Genomic DNA, 15684 nt, shown 5'->3' with positions numbered 1-15684 from the left:
TATCATTTATCAATCTTAGGGTCAATCCATGATGACTAGGTACCCCTTGTCAACTAGGAACTTCGAAATAAAATTCTATTGCAATTTTTATGGGCAAATTTAACTCTGTGTGTGTGTGTGTGTGTGTTTATTTTTTAGAGACCGAGTCTCACTTTGTTGCCCAGGGTGGAGAGCACTGGCACAGTACTAGCTCACTGCAGCCTCAAACTCTTGGGCTCAAGTGACCTGCCTGCCTCAGCCTCCCAAGTTGCTAGCACTATCACTTGGATAATTTTAATTTTTTTTTTTTTTTGTACAGATGGGGTCTCTTTGAGTTGCCAAGGCTGGCCTCAAGTGATCCTCCTGCCTAGGTTTCTAGGTGTGACTCACCATGCCTGGCCTTAACCTATAACTTAAGATGTACAATTATTTTGTTATAACAGTATATATTTCATTATCTTTGATTTCTGCTCTTAGAACTCATAATTTCCTTGATCCAAAGATATATGCATTCTCTTGCTTGTATTTAATTAAAAAAATCCATATTGAGAACATGATCTTTTTCATTATATTTTCTAGAGATTACTAATATCAGAATGTGTCTGTTTTTTTTTTGTTTTACCTTACTACTGGCACCTGTAAGGTACCTATTATCACTGGTGTTTTAATCAAATTTCTTGTATTTTCTAGTTGGTAAATATTATCCATGAAATAAAAAGAGGTAAAAATTCCACTTATGTTTACTCTTTAGAGATGAATGTAAAAATGTTCTCAAACAGAAAGGCTCCCCTATAATGATCCAGTTTTTAAAAGAATTAAAAAGCTTTTTAAAGATCTACTTATTCCTCTACTTTATGGATAGTGTAGCTGTCAGGAATGGATGGGATTCAGTATGTGATTAATTGGATCACATGATGCTTAAGGTAGGCTAGCAATCTTTTGTGAGTGAAAGTTAATTTTCTTGGGACTTAAGTATAATTCTAGAGAAATAAGTTTTTATTTTGTGGTGCTCTTTAGTATCACATAAATGAAAACTTGTACTCACAGGTACCATATGCAGGCTCCCACTGTAATGACATCATCTGGAACTTCTCCTCATCTGTCTCTACATCCAGACTGGAAAGATACTGCTTCACCTTCCTTGCCATTTGGGCATCCTCATATAGCTTCTTGGCATTAAGCAGAGAGCTGCGGCGTGCCCTTTTTTTGTGAGCACCTCCCTGAACATCCAGCATGTTTGAATTTGTGCTTCCTTGACTCAGTGACCTATAAGAAGATGAAAATCAGAATAAGGGGCTGTAGAGATGAGAAATAAGCATAGCAGAATGAAGATTAAAAGATTTTGTTCTGTTAATGCTATTGCATGCTGATGTAAATGAGTTAAAAGATGAAGAGCATTAATGTAAAGTAATTTGGCACATATGGTGATGTTCTGAATTAAGAACAGGATTTGGCAAAGTACAGAATTCAAAAGAATAGGATAACAATGCCCCTCTGAGTGGCATATTCCATCAGGCCTGTGTTTGTGCCTATGCAACCCATGGCACAACAGTAACAAGAAAAAGCACTCCTCTGGTCCTGGAGGCCAGCCACGCTTTGAAGATATGGCAAGAGTCTGGACCACGACAAGTCCATCCTCAGCCGAATCTCTGAACCGGGGTTCTTTACCAATGAGGCTTCTAAAGTAGTTTTGCTTGTTGTTCTGCTTTGGACATGCTATTGCCACTACCATTATAGCAGGCCCACTCTGAGCATGTTAAACCAATTTTACCAGTAACCATTATTTTGGCCAAAACCCAAACAGAACTACCAATAACATATCAGCTGAAAATTTACAGCATTTATACGCAATTCAATAACGTCAGAAATCAGAAAGCAGTAAAAACTCAATGCTTCCACTCACATATGGAACGGTTAGGCAATATTTGGGTTCTAGAACTGAGGATCTGGGACATCACTTTTGTAATGCCTGTGAATATGACAGAATTGCAAGCTGGGTGGAAATAACCAAAATTCAAACAAGCTACAGCTTCACCCCGACTCTACTCTTTTTGGCAAACATCCTACAACAACTGCACATCTAGAACCAATGGAAAACAGCAACTGCAATGATGTTTGTCCTTTCTAACAAGGCTAACAAATACAAAATTCTTATATAATTTTTATTTAGATGTTATTTTATTTTGCCATTTCAAAATAATAAGGTTATCTATGGATTTTCTAAATTAAGCTCCATTTTTATATAAAAATATTCTAAATACAAAGACCACAGTGCTCATATATATACTTTACAATAGACACTAAAATCCTAATGCTTTCATTGTAAATTAAGTGAAACATAGTTGAAAAAGCGTTATGGCATTTTTTTCTTTCACATTTTAAGCTCTTTCAAATAGGGGTATATCTTACACTCAATGGCAACTTTCAATTGCTATTGGCCAGGCAGAAACTATGACAAGACATTATTTACATCTGCAGACACCTCAAAACTTGCAGAATGGCTTCAAAGAAAATCCAATGCCATTAGTGAATTAGCCTTTTAACCTCCAGGGACCAAATCATTATAAAGAAGTAGTAAATCTGACAAGTTCAAGAACATTCCCAAAGCAAGTGACAAGAGAAAACTAACTCTAATTATTTCCAAACCTAGCCTGAGAGCCCAGCACCAGCAGCTTTTGGTTCTTTAGTGGTTTTTCAAAGAAATGGTACATTACCAACACACTGGATGGCACAGAGGGCAATACTGTATGGGGGAGGAGGGTTCTGGAAAACAAAATCCAGAAGCTAATGACTCTAAAAGAAAACATTTCAGAAGATTCATATTTTGAATATCAAGAAATTTTAGGAAAACCTAAACCAATTTACTTTGCTTATATTTTCCTTTTTATGTGAATAAAAATATTGATTTTTAAAAATTCAGTTTTGACACTGTAATAAAAATCCATAGCCAAGTCCATAAGAACTCCTTCAATAAGCATAAAGTAGAAATTCTCAGTGGTAGCAGAACACTGCAGTGATTTTCCTTAGTAGTAGATAAAATAACAATATGCCCAACAATTGACGATGTCTTGAATTCAAAGAAATGCAGTAAAATCAAGTTGCAGCTATTTAGGAGCAAATTTTAACACAAATATTTAATGACTTCATCTTAGTTAATATAAAAAAAAGTAGGTGTTGACAAATCTAGGAGACACAAAATTCTAACAAATAAAAACATTGTGATAAATGTCGATAAAATGTTTTCTAAACTACTTTGAAAACAGAAAATGCTGATATAAAATAAATATACCTAATGTTTGCAAGCATCATACAGTGCAACCCTAAAGCTGAATGAACAGTGAAACATGTTAAAATAAGTCATTCAAACACACCCAACACCCACTAAAAGATATTGTCCAAGTATTCTTCTTTACAATAGTAATGCCAGGTATCAATTTCTATTTTCAGTGAGAAGAGCCAAAAGAGACCCAGACATAAATGTGTGATCCAGAAGAAAACACATGGGAAACACACAGAGAAGGGAGAAAGAAAATAGAAGGAAAGTCAAGTTTACCAAGCATTAACAGAAAACAAGACCACAAATGAGACAAGACTCAAATAAAGAAGGTGGCTCACAAAAAAATTCTTCTTACATGTAATAAAAGCTTCTAACTTCATGGTTCACTACAAGTCTTAAAATAACAAAATTCTTCTTATGCAATCCCTTCATCCACAAAAGTCATCTCTTTCTTCATCTAAAAATGAAAGGACTAGATAGATGATTTATAAGATCTTTAACATTCTATGATTCTAAATAGACATTTAGCTATGTAGAAGTAGAGACCTAACTCTATAACAAATAGTGGCAGTTGCTGATTCTATCACAACTTTAAAGATAAGGGAGTCTTCAATTAAAGCTGGTAAAAATTTCAAATAAAATTCAATCAACGCTACAAGTAAGTGGCATTAGTGGGTCTGAGGAAATAAAATAATCTTCTAGTTCAATTTTACAGTACAGCTTGGATAAGGGCTGCCTCTTTTTAGAAAACTGATGGAAAATGCAACCTTCATAAACAGATCTTTCATTTTTATATATTTATATGATATATTTACTTTTATAAAATGTGGCATTTGAATAAAAGAAAGTGGTGTGAACTCTACAATTAGACTACCTAGGTTTGGATCTACCATTAATGAACTCTAAAACTTCAGGCAACTCTACCTTTCCCATCCGTACCATGGAAAGAACAGTATCTCCTTTATAGGGTAGTAGTAGAATTAAGTAAGGTAATTTGTTTAGAGTGCTTAGAACAATGTATGGCACATAGCAAGCACACAACAAATATTCGCTATCATTATCATCATCTAACTGACCTAGCTAAATTAAAATCTAAAAAGGACTTATAGGGCAACAATAGTGGAAAAATAAAGGAAAAATAGCCAGTTCTATCACTAATTTCACCTTGTTAGCAGAAGGCATTTGTCAGGAATGTAGGCTGACAGGGTTAATAGAATTCATGCTATTTTATGTGCGTGCATTAATGAAAAGGATGCAATATATGTTAAGAGTCGCACAACCTTCATTCCAGTTGCGTTCATCTCTACACTTACCCCAGACTCCGCCACCTCTTCTTCCTGTAAGCAAGAGCCACAAACATTGAAGCATGTGTTTGAATAGGAAAGCACAGAAAAAAGACAACAGTTGAGAGTCAGAGAAACTATGCAGACAGAAAACAGAAAAATTTTATCAGGAAAAAATTACAGCTTAACAGTAAAATGACTTTAATGGAAGGCAGGAGGGTAAGATGAGTATATACTGAAGGTCAAAAAAGCTCCAAAATACTTTATAAAAATATGCTTTAGGCCAATTATAAATACCTAATTCATCAGGAAGCTTATATAAATAAGAAGCTTAAGGAAAAACATTTACTTACTAAAATATAAATTTTGAATTCAAAGTTTTTAAGGGAAAAGACCTTAAAGGAATAGAATTTCTGAACATCTTGCTGGCAAGATTTTTGGGCCACTCATTCAAATGACGGAATGAAATTACAAGGAACATAAAAACATAAAATTTCATTTTTAAGTGCAGAAATTTCTCTGACAAGATGTCTAGTAAGAAATGTTGACCAGCAAATCCAACTTAAAATATATGTAAAAACATATCATTAAAATCTTCATAATACTATATATCTTTACATTGCTGTTTGATTGACTAAAGATTCTATTTCTTAAGTCTGCAAATTGATTACTGTTAAAAGGGGTTACTTTGTCCAAACTAGATACTCATACACCACCAAAATGGATATTGTTTGCTTAAGGAAAGGTATTACATTTTAGCACTGGCTGACAAAACTGATTCAGGAAAAATTCAGTCCAATCTTTAATACAGATGTTTCTTATTTTCCCCCAATACCTTATTCTATTCAATCCAGGCCATTCCCAAGAAAACAGCCATGTTTATTAATTTCCTCATCAGTTTTTCTCCTTTGCTCATTACTGAAGTATGGCTAGTACTTAGTATATTATAAACTGGTCTGGCAGGGTCACAAATTCATCATGTCTTCAGGAACCAGGATGTTAATATGTACAAGTAAACAGAGGTCCATATAAGCCAATAGGGAGTGTTAGGGTCATTGTACAAGGACATACAACAAAAAAACCAAACAAACCCTTCTTTGCTTTGGTACCTAGTTCTTACTATTTTCTGCTTCCAGACTGTTAAGCAATGATATCAATCATTACACGTAGCGATTCCCAAGGTGTTCAGAAGTGGGATGTGTAGAAAAGAGGAGATCTGGCACACTCCCCCTTCCTTCCATGCTTTGTGGATCTCTAAACCAGAGAAACCATCAGATCAACTGCTTGCAAAAACAAAGACACCTAGGCCGGGTGCAGTGGCTCACGCCTGTAATCCCAGCACTTTGGCAGGCTGAGGCAGGTGAATTGCTTGAGTCCAGGAGTTCAAGACCAGCCTGGGCAACATGGTAAAACCCTGTCTCTACTGGAAAAAAAAAAAAAAAATTAGCTGGACATGGTGGCACGCACCTGTAGCCCCAGTTACTTGGGAGGCTGAGGTGGGAGGATCACCTGAACTTGGGAGGTTGAGGCTGCAGTGAGCTGAGACACCACCACTGCACTTCAGCCTGGGCAACCAGAGTGACAGACCCTGTCTCAAAAACAAAGACCCCTAAACAACAATGTAAAGAAAACAAGTAACAAAAAAACCCAGTGTATTACTGGTTCTACTGGGTTACGAAAATTCCAACTCTGGCTTTTAAAGTATTGTGTTGGTGTAAAAGTAATGGCAAAAATCACAAATTCTTTTGCACCAACCGAATACCAAGTATTTTTGTTTCCTTAGCACAGTATATTTTTTTAAGCCATAGAAATTGTGTCAGCCCCTGTACATGATTTCATTTTTAATGTCCCTGTGAACTGAAGCTATACACATAGGCCCAAAAGGAAATCAGATCAAAAATTAAAACCACAATGTCTTATTTACACCCTGAAAATTATAAAAATTACTAGGAATAGCTTAACAACATACTTTGTTTCAATTTTGTGTAAGCTGAGGAAGCCTTTGTTATTACATTAAAAATGAACCTTAAAAAGCATTCTTAAAATATCAGGTTAATACAGAACACAATAAAAATTTTCATTTTTAGTAAAGTATGATTAAATTTGCACTTTCTAAATTCTGTTCATTTGTATGTAATAAAAACTTATACACAAATGAAACAGTATAATTTGAGAAAAAGAAAAATGGTTTACAGGAATGAAGTATGAATTAAACAGAAACAGAACACTAAAAATATTCAGTAAAAATAAAAGACATAGTCAGACTAATACTTTACAAATTAGGTTAGAAACGAGATGAAAACAAGATGAGTATCAGCAATTTTCTTGTATTTGTTTGCTGATTTTTTTTTTGAAGTAGAGACGGGGTTTCACCTTGTTAGCTAGGATGGTCTCGATTTCCTGACCTTGTGATCTGCCCTCCTCTGCCTCCCAAAGTGCTGGGATTACAGGCGTGAGCCACTGCGCCTGGCTTGCTGATGTTTTATAGAACAATAATACAGAACTATCCACATACAAATATTTGCAAATTATGTAAAAACTGCTCTGAGCTTCATTCAGTTTCTTAATATGTATAACGAAGGCTAATATCACCTACCTGTTATGGTTATTATAATAAATGATTACATGAAAAGGACATATATAAAGTGGTTTGTACAGCACATATGGTAGAATAAATATGATCAATAAATGATAAATATTTTAATTACTATATCACCCTTGATACCACTCTAACACTTTTACGTATTTCAATGTCCTACCTCTGTCGAAACATCATAGCTGGGTCCATGTTAGCAGATGTCATTCGAACAACTTGGCGGATTTCCTTGGAAATCATTCTTAACTTCTCAAAGTTTACTAAACCATCTACTTTGGAGTCATTTCCTATTGAATGAAAATAAATGTTTAAGTTCAAAATTAAATTATCTACATAAAAGTAGCAAAAGTCAAGCTGGTAATCTTGAGGGGCACAAAGAAGGACCTTCTTTATCACAGTGCCAATTTTGCTTTTAAGAACTGATATACCCATACATGGTTCAACCCTGCTCTTAGGGAATGAGCCACTAGGAACTGTGTTCCATGTAGGAGTGATGGTTATGAATAAAGTCAAATGATAAACTGTGCATGGCTTCTAAAACCAGTTTCATGGGCTGGGGGCACAATGGCTCCCACCTGTAATCCCAGCACTCTGGAAGGCCGAGGCAGGAGGATTGCCTGAGCTCAGGAGTTTGAGGCTGCAATGAGCCATGACTGTGTCACTACACTTCAGCCTGGGCAACAGAGTGAGATCTCAACTCAAAAAAATCCACAAAAAACAAAACAAAACAAAAATCCCAAACAAAGGGCAACCTGACTGTTGATAGCATTGTTTTTTCACACTTGTCTATAACATAGCATGACCCCATTTATCTCCTGAGGTAGACCCTGAGGTCTGTCAAAGTCCAAGGCCCTGAAGGCAAGACTGAGGAATATACGGTAAACAGCACATATATATTGGACACATGAATTGTTCAGGGTGTCAACACAAGCTGGAAACAAAGTAATCATGATGCATACTCTCAAGTTATATAAACATATTTCAAGGAACATGTCAGAAAAACATATTTGAAGCCTATAACATTTCCTTATGAAAAATGAGTTTTAATGAAAGAAGAGGCAGTAAGACTACATAATTAGAACAACACTTCTGGTGAGATCAGAGAAGCTGGACAAAAGTACAAAAAAATGCAGAGAAGCAAGTTTAACACTTCCCAGTGCTTGCCCCTAGGTATATCTGATTTCAGAAAGGGATAATGAGCTGAAAAACCGAGTACAGACACCCTGTCTTTTGAGGTAAAAGGAAAAGCAACTTAAGTCCTTGTAAACCTCCAATGCTTGGTTGAAAATCTGAGGAGCTATATCCTGAGACCAAGGATAAACTGAATGTAGACTGGGATAAAAGTCTGTCGTTAAATTACATCAAAATGGATTAAAGTGATTTTGGAATTCTAGCACCCCTAACTGCCTGCCAGAAGCAAACTTCAATCCTCTCTGGAGATATGGAACATCATTCAAAAAGCGAGATTATGTCTGTAATCTCACTTTTCAATAACCAGGCACATTAGGAGAAAACGTAACATGACAGAAATGAAAGAGAAAAAAAGAGAAAACAGAGTAAGACCCAAAGGGGATCCAGATTATGGAATTATTAGAGGCAGACTTTAAAATAACTGTGTTGAATATGTTCAAAGATAAGAAAAAACAATGAGAACTCTGGAAAAGAACATTAAACTAAAAAAAGAAAAAGGAAGCTGTAAAACAAACAAACAAAAATAATAACTGGAATTAGGAAATCAGTAATGAATTTACCAGAAGATGAGACATAGTTGAAGAGAGAATAAAAGATACAATTACTGAGAATTTTCCCAAACTGATGAAAAATATAAAGCCATAGGTTTCAAGGTGTCCTATAAACAACAATCAGAATAAGAAACAAAAACAAAACCCCACACTTAGTCATATTAAGCAAAACTAGAAAAAAATTAAGAAAAAAACAAAATCCTAACAGCCAGTATCAAACAAAGGCAGATTACAGTCAAAGCAACAGCAAATAAAACTGTAAGCTAACTTCTCAACATTAACAGTGGAAGGCACAGAACAATGGAATGTCATTTCAAAGAAGATAGGTGCCAACCAAAAATCCTCTGAAAATGAAGTAAAGGCATTTTCAGATAAACAAAAATTAAGAGATATTCATCACCAGCAAACCTGCACTTAAGGGGAATACTAAACAGTGTTCTATAAGGCCAAAAAACTATGCCCAGCAATACGGAAGCTCTGAAATGCAAGAATGAATAAAAAATAGTAGTAACAACAACAAAAGTAAATATACAGGCAAGGTTAAATACTGACTTTATTAAGCAACAATATCTTGTGTTAAAAGCACAGCAACAACTGCATGAAAATCAGGAGATGGGCAAATGGAATTGTTTTTTATTTTTGAGACAGGGTCTCGCTCTGTCACCCAGGCTGGAGTGCAGTGGCGCCATCTAAGCTCATTGTAAGCTCCGCCTCCCAGGCTCCTGCCATTCTCCTGCCGCAGACTCCCAAGTAGCTGGGACTACAGGTGCCCGCCACCACGCCCGGCTAATTTTTTGTATTTTTAGTAGAGACGGGTTTCACCGTGTTAGCCAGGATGGTCTTGATCTCCTGACCTCATGATCCACCTGCCTAGGCCTCCCAAAGTGCTGGGATTACAGGCGTGAGCCACCGCGTCCGGCCGAGCAAATGGAATTTAAGTGGTCTAAGTTCCTTGCATTATCTGACACAGAAAAAAGTACTAATAATTAAATTAATTAACAAATATGTATGGTATGACATCTAATTCAACACTAGAAAAACAGTAAAATAGTGTATAGTTACCAAGTTAATAGAATAGGAAATATACCATACACAAAAATCAATTCAGGTAGACTTTAGATAAACCATATGGTAAAACATCAATAATGTTTTCATACCTTCATGTAGAAATGTCATATCTTTCTTGACAACAGGGAAGAGTGGAATAATTGGAGGCTGCATACTTTGACTACTAAGAATATTTCTATACTTTGCCATGTTTCTAGACGGATCAAAAATGTCTTGTAGATCTTGAAGATGTTTCTCGTATTTGCTTGGTAACTTTTCCCAAGTACCTCTGAGTCTTGCTACAGATGCCAGGTTCAAGCCACTGCCAAAGATGAGAATAGAAACATTAAAAAGAAACTTGGGGGGAGGGGTGGACTCAGGTCAGCATATACACCATTTTCTCTAATAAAACTAAAAATAAGCAGGGACATATTTTAACACATTGAAATAAACAGAGAAAAACTGAGAAAAAAATAAGAGACTCCCTAATCTTACAACAAGAACTTCTTTCAAACTATAATGCTTGCCTATAGTTGTATAGCTACATAGCATTTATTTTAGTTTCATTTAAGTGACAGAATAATTCCACAAAATAAACATTTAACTTAAAAAAAACTTCAAGCATCACAATGTTGCTTGTTTTACTTAGAAATAACTTTATGGAGACATTACCTATTTTAAAGCGGTTTAAGTAATGCTGAGAACAACTGTTAAATAATAACTGGGGCTAATTCTGCACCTTAGGAAGCCTTTTTTTCCCGCGATTTTGTTCACTCACATCCCTGATTCCAATACATCCATATTCCTAGGTTCTAATACTGTTCACTAAGCCTCCAGATATTCAATGTCTCCCTTCCACAGGATTTTAAATAGGCTCAGATATTCCCTAACTTGAAAACATAATTCATGCCAATTAGGCTGCAAGTCTTTATGAATCCTTTACCTCTACAGTACCATCACATAGGTAGGTTGCCAAATGAATAGTGTATATACAATGCCTCAATTTTCTTATCAGCAAATCCTGTTTCTCAGCCATCTGACTTTTACCCACACCACTGTGTTTAAAATCTTCTCCTGATTTCTGACTTTAAGGCATGGAGTTAGGTATCTTTGTTCCCTTTTGCTTCTCAGAAATTTCCCCAAACCACTATAAGAAGGATGAGTAACCAATACAAATTTCATATCATCCACCAAAACTAAGAGATAAAAAACTCCTAAACACACTAGAAAGGTTGTCAAAAAATAGTCAAGGTCAAACAAGAGTAAGCAAATCTGATGAAAAATAATGTCTGTAGCTGAAGATATCAATGAAAGCTGACAACAGTTCTCCAAAGCAGAACTCTTTCTGCCCTCAGAGTAAAAACAACAATCCTTTATTTTATTTATTTATTTGAGACAGAGTCTTGCTCTGTTGCCCAGGCTGGAGTACGGTGGTGCGATCTCAGCTCACTGCAACCTCTGCCTCCCAGCATCAAGTGATTCTTGTGCATCAGCCTCCTGAGTAGCTGGGAGTACAGGAATTACAGGTGTGTACCACAGTGCCTGGCTAATTTTTATATTTTTAGTAGAGACAGGGTTTCACCATGTTGGCCTGGCTGGTCTTGAACTCCTGAGCTCAAGTAATCTGCCTGCCTTGGCTTCCCAAAGTGCTGAGATTACAGGCATGAGCCACCATGCCCAGCCAACAATCCTTTATTTGGCATAGCACACAGTGATACACCTTGGTACAAATCTGTTTGAGACAGGAAAGAAGGGGGAAACTCTGAGTTGTAAGCAGCCCTAATGCTGCCACAATCTCCATTTACTAAGAAAAAGTAAAGGACAAAACAATTCACATACAAGGCTAACTCCTGCTACCATGGAATACTGCTGCACAGATCCACTTACATGCAGATTTTTTTCAATAAATTCAGTCACCCCTCCGTATCTGAGTGTTCCACATTCACAACCAAATGTGGATCAAAAATACAGTTTCCTTGGATGTGAAACCTGCTAATGCTGACTTTATGTATCCACAAGTTCCTCAGGGTCAACTGCAGGACTTGAGTATGTGAGGATTTTGCTATCTGTGAAGAGCCATGGAACGAATGCCCCACAGATACTGAGGGACAACGGTATCATTTCATATGAAGCACCAGCAGATGAAAACAGACAAAATAGAGAAATAGCTATTAATAAATGGAGAGACGTAAAGTTATCATTAGTTGAAGAAAATTAGATTGTCTAACTCAAAACTCCCAAAATAGTAACTGAAAATTATTAGAAGCATGAAGAATGCAGTAAGGTACTAGGTACAACACTGATATTCATAAGCATTAGAATACTTGGGCAGAAACCATTAGAAAACTTAAGGATCCCATTCATAATATAAGGATCCCATTCACAACAGCAATAAAAGATAATTAAACATTCAAACAAATGTTCAAGATTTACATGAACACCACTATAAAAATCGCTATGGTTTGGTTCTGTGTCCCCACCCAAATTTCATGTGGAATTGTAATCCCCACATGTCAGGGGAAGGACGCAGTGGGAGGTGACTGGGTCATGGGGGCAGATTTCCCCTATGCTGTTCTCATGATAATCAGTGAGTTCTCAAGAGATCTGATGGTTTAAAAGTGTGGCACTTTCCCCCTCGCTCGCTCTCTCTGCTGCCATGTAAGACACGCCATGTTTGCCCTTCGCCTTCTACAATGATAGTAAGTTTCTTGAGGCCTCCCCAGACATGAGGAACTGTGAATCAATTAAACCTCTTTTCTTTATAAATTACACAGTCTCAGGTATTTCTATATGGCAGTGTGAAAATAGACTAATAAAACAACTCCACAGAGGAAATAAAAGAAAACTGAAACAAGTGGAGTAAGTGTTCTTGGATGGCAAGAGCCATTGTTACAAAGCTATCAAATGTCCACTAAAGTAATCTAGGTATTTAATGTAATCTCAATGAAAACACCAACAAAACTTTTTTTTTTTTTTTTTTTTTTTTTTTTGAGACGGAGTCTTGCTCTGTCACCCAGGCTGGAGTGCAGTGGCGTGATCTCGGCTCACTGCAACCTCCACCTCCTGGGTTCAAGTGATTCTCCTGCCTCAGCCTCCTGAGTAGCTGGGATTACAGGCATGTGCCACCACACCTGGCTAATTTTTTTGTATTTTTAGTAGAGATGGGGTTTCACCACGTTGGTCAGGCTGGTCTAGAACTCCTGAACTTGTGAGCCACCTGCATTGGCCTTGGCCTCCAAAGTGCCAGGATCACAGGCGTGAGCCACCGCGCCCGGACATCAACAAAACTTTTTAAAAGAACTACATAAATTGATTCTAAAGTTAATATGAAACAAATAAACATGCCAGAAACAGCCAAAGAAAAGTATGAAGACAGTCATGAGGGGTTTGACTAGCCCTACCAGACCTTAAAACCTATTTTACCACTTCAGCAATTAAAACAGTAAATAAATAGACAAATCAATGAAGCAGAGTGCAGACATAAATCCAAATATGTATTAGATTTTAGTACATAATAGATGGCATTGCATATTTTAGAAAAAAAGATTGATTAATGATGTTGGGTGAATAAGTCATTTGGGACAAAGAAAGATATATTTCCTTATCTCACTGTTTACAGAAAAATGAATTCAAGATTAATAAAAAATTTTGTCTAGGGTGTTCTAAGAGCTCTCAATGTATTAGCTCATTGAATACTCTTAACCCAATGAGGTAGGAACTACCAGGATTTCCCATTTGACAAATGAGGAAACTCAGTTCACATAGTCAACAAGTGCCAACACTGGATTCAAACCTAGGCAATTCTTTGTTCTTAACCAACCACAAAATGCAGAAACTCCAGGAGGAAAAAAAAAAATACATCTACATAAAAATAAAAAAATTTCTACACGGCAAAAATAAACACCACACACTGTTTTAAACAGCCAAAGGCTGGAAATTTAGAAATATCCGTAATGTGCACTCCATAATACAAAGGAGTACTTCGTAGTTGTTTAAAAAAAAAAGAGACAACTTTATAAGAACTGATTTTAAATAATCTCCAAGATAAATTAAAAAAATAAGCCAAGGTGGTTTTAAATATATATTTATATGCTTGCTATATGCATACAGTATTTCTTGAATGAAAAAAGGTAACTATCTCTGGGGAGAGGAATTTGGTTGGATTAGGGACTGAGAGAGTTAGCTTCACTGTGTACTCTTTTAGTATCTTTAAAGTTTTTTCCACGTACATGTCACGTCTATTCAAAAAGTTAAAATTATTTTATAATTATAAAAAGTTGTTAATTATAGCCAGAACGGAATGATTCACCTTTGTCATCTCTGCTGAAAAGAGTATATTCTTTGATCTACCTGAATATGAAGCAATTATCTTAAAAAGAATACAAAAGAAAAATGATCTTTACACGAGCTATGAAAATGTGCAGAACAAATATTCTTTGCAACAAAACAAATCTCTTAACCAAACAAAGCCTCTTAACCAAATCTCAGCCCTTTCCTATCCACCCCCTTCTTTTGGCTACTGTCCATCACATCTTCTCTCAAATCACTCTCTTTCATTGGCTTTAATGACACTATCATAACTGTGCTACTCTATTTCTTGTACTGATCCTCCATCTCTTTGGCTAGACTCTTTTTCTTTATCCTCACACTGAGTCATCATACTAAGGTATGGTTTTTAGACCTCTACCACTTTCTTTCTACCCTCTTTTTTATACAGACTATTCTCTCAGTGTCAATCAATTTTCTTCATAGTGGACTCTAAAACTGAGCCCATAATTTTCAAATTCTTTACTTGATGCTTCCTTTCCAAACAGGTTCAATTTCTAGCCTTTCAAGTGTTTATCAGTGGCATCTTTATTCCCCTGTTTTAGACCTAGCTGTTTAAAAACTGTGGTATAGGTGGTATTTTACAGATAAGAAAACCTATCTTCAGTTTTCCACTGACACACTGCTACTATATGGGAGAGGCAGGATTCAAATACAGGTGCAGCTGATTCTAAAGACCACTCTGTTAATCTCTATTCAATACTCCTAGAGTGTTCAGTTCAATTGTAGACACTGGTTAATTTAATAAAGGCACATCCTATTACCATGACAGAGTCATGATTAAAGAGTCCCTATAGAGATTCTACTTTTTAATCTTAATCTACACGAGGAATAGAAACAAATCATTATAAATTCTGTCGGGGATGTGTATAGGTAGGATTAGTTCAAGTGGAATTATGCTGCGATTTATAAGCACATCATGGCCTTAAAAATGGACCTAACTACAACTCCTCTCCCTTTTAAAATTAAACTTGTTTTAAGACGAATCCCTTTGTTGATCTACAGTGTGCTAAATAAAGGTCAGAAAATAAATTACCTACAATTAACTTCTCATAATAAGTGGGGAGAAGGGAGTGGGAGAGCTCACGTAATTATCTATACTTCCTAGGCTTATGAATGTCAAAGCATTTTTATTATTCTAATGGCCTAACTTGCTTGAGGAACACCACATCCAGTGATACCTCATGTAGTGCCTGGCAAACAGGAAGAGCTTATCAAATGGTTGCCATTATTATTATCGATGTTGTTGTTTCAAAATAGCAACTTCAGGTCAAAGTACTGATACCATACTGTGATCTTTCAGTGTCAAATCATAGTGAAGCAGGTACTTAAAAAAGCACAGTACGGAAGTCTAATGATAAAGACCAGCCACTGGGCACATATCCAAAGATGATATAATCACTCAAGGCAGGCGGTTGGAGGTGAGGGGGGAGA

The 15684-nt window shown here is 36.2% G+C and overlaps 1 protein-coding gene across 6 annotated transcripts in view; it reads right to left on the bottom strand.

Moving 5' to 3' along the window:
• The window catches only part of RAPGEF6 (Rap guanine nucleotide exchange factor 6), a 213515-nt gene that overhangs the window by 22076 nt on the left and 175755 nt on the right, over window positions 1-15684 (bottom strand). For 5 of the 6 annotated variants that reach the window (XM_032156511.2, XM_032156508.2, XM_032156512.2 and 2 more), the window contains 4 exons: window positions 10035-10246; window positions 7299-7422; window positions 4570-4593; window positions 1025-1245 (listed from right to left, as the gene is read on the bottom strand). In XM_032156511.2, the coding sequence (XP_032012402.1) occupies window positions 1025-1245; window positions 4570-4593; window positions 7299-7422; window positions 10035-10246 (581 nt within the window). The remainder of the gene's footprint in view (window positions 1-1024; window positions 1246-4569; window positions 4594-7298; window positions 7423-10034; window positions 10247-15684) is intronic. The other variant, XM_032156509.2, reaches the window with a different exon arrangement.

This window comes from Hylobates moloch, unplaced genomic scaffold (genome assembly GCF_009828535.3).
Source record: "Hylobates moloch isolate HMO894 unplaced genomic scaffold, HMol_V3 SCAFFOLD_6, whole genome shotgun sequence".
Classification (NCBI taxonomy): domain Eukaryota; kingdom Metazoa; phylum Chordata; class Mammalia; order Primates; family Hylobatidae; genus Hylobates; species Hylobates moloch.
This window is presented reverse-complemented; position numbering and strand designations above follow the sequence as displayed.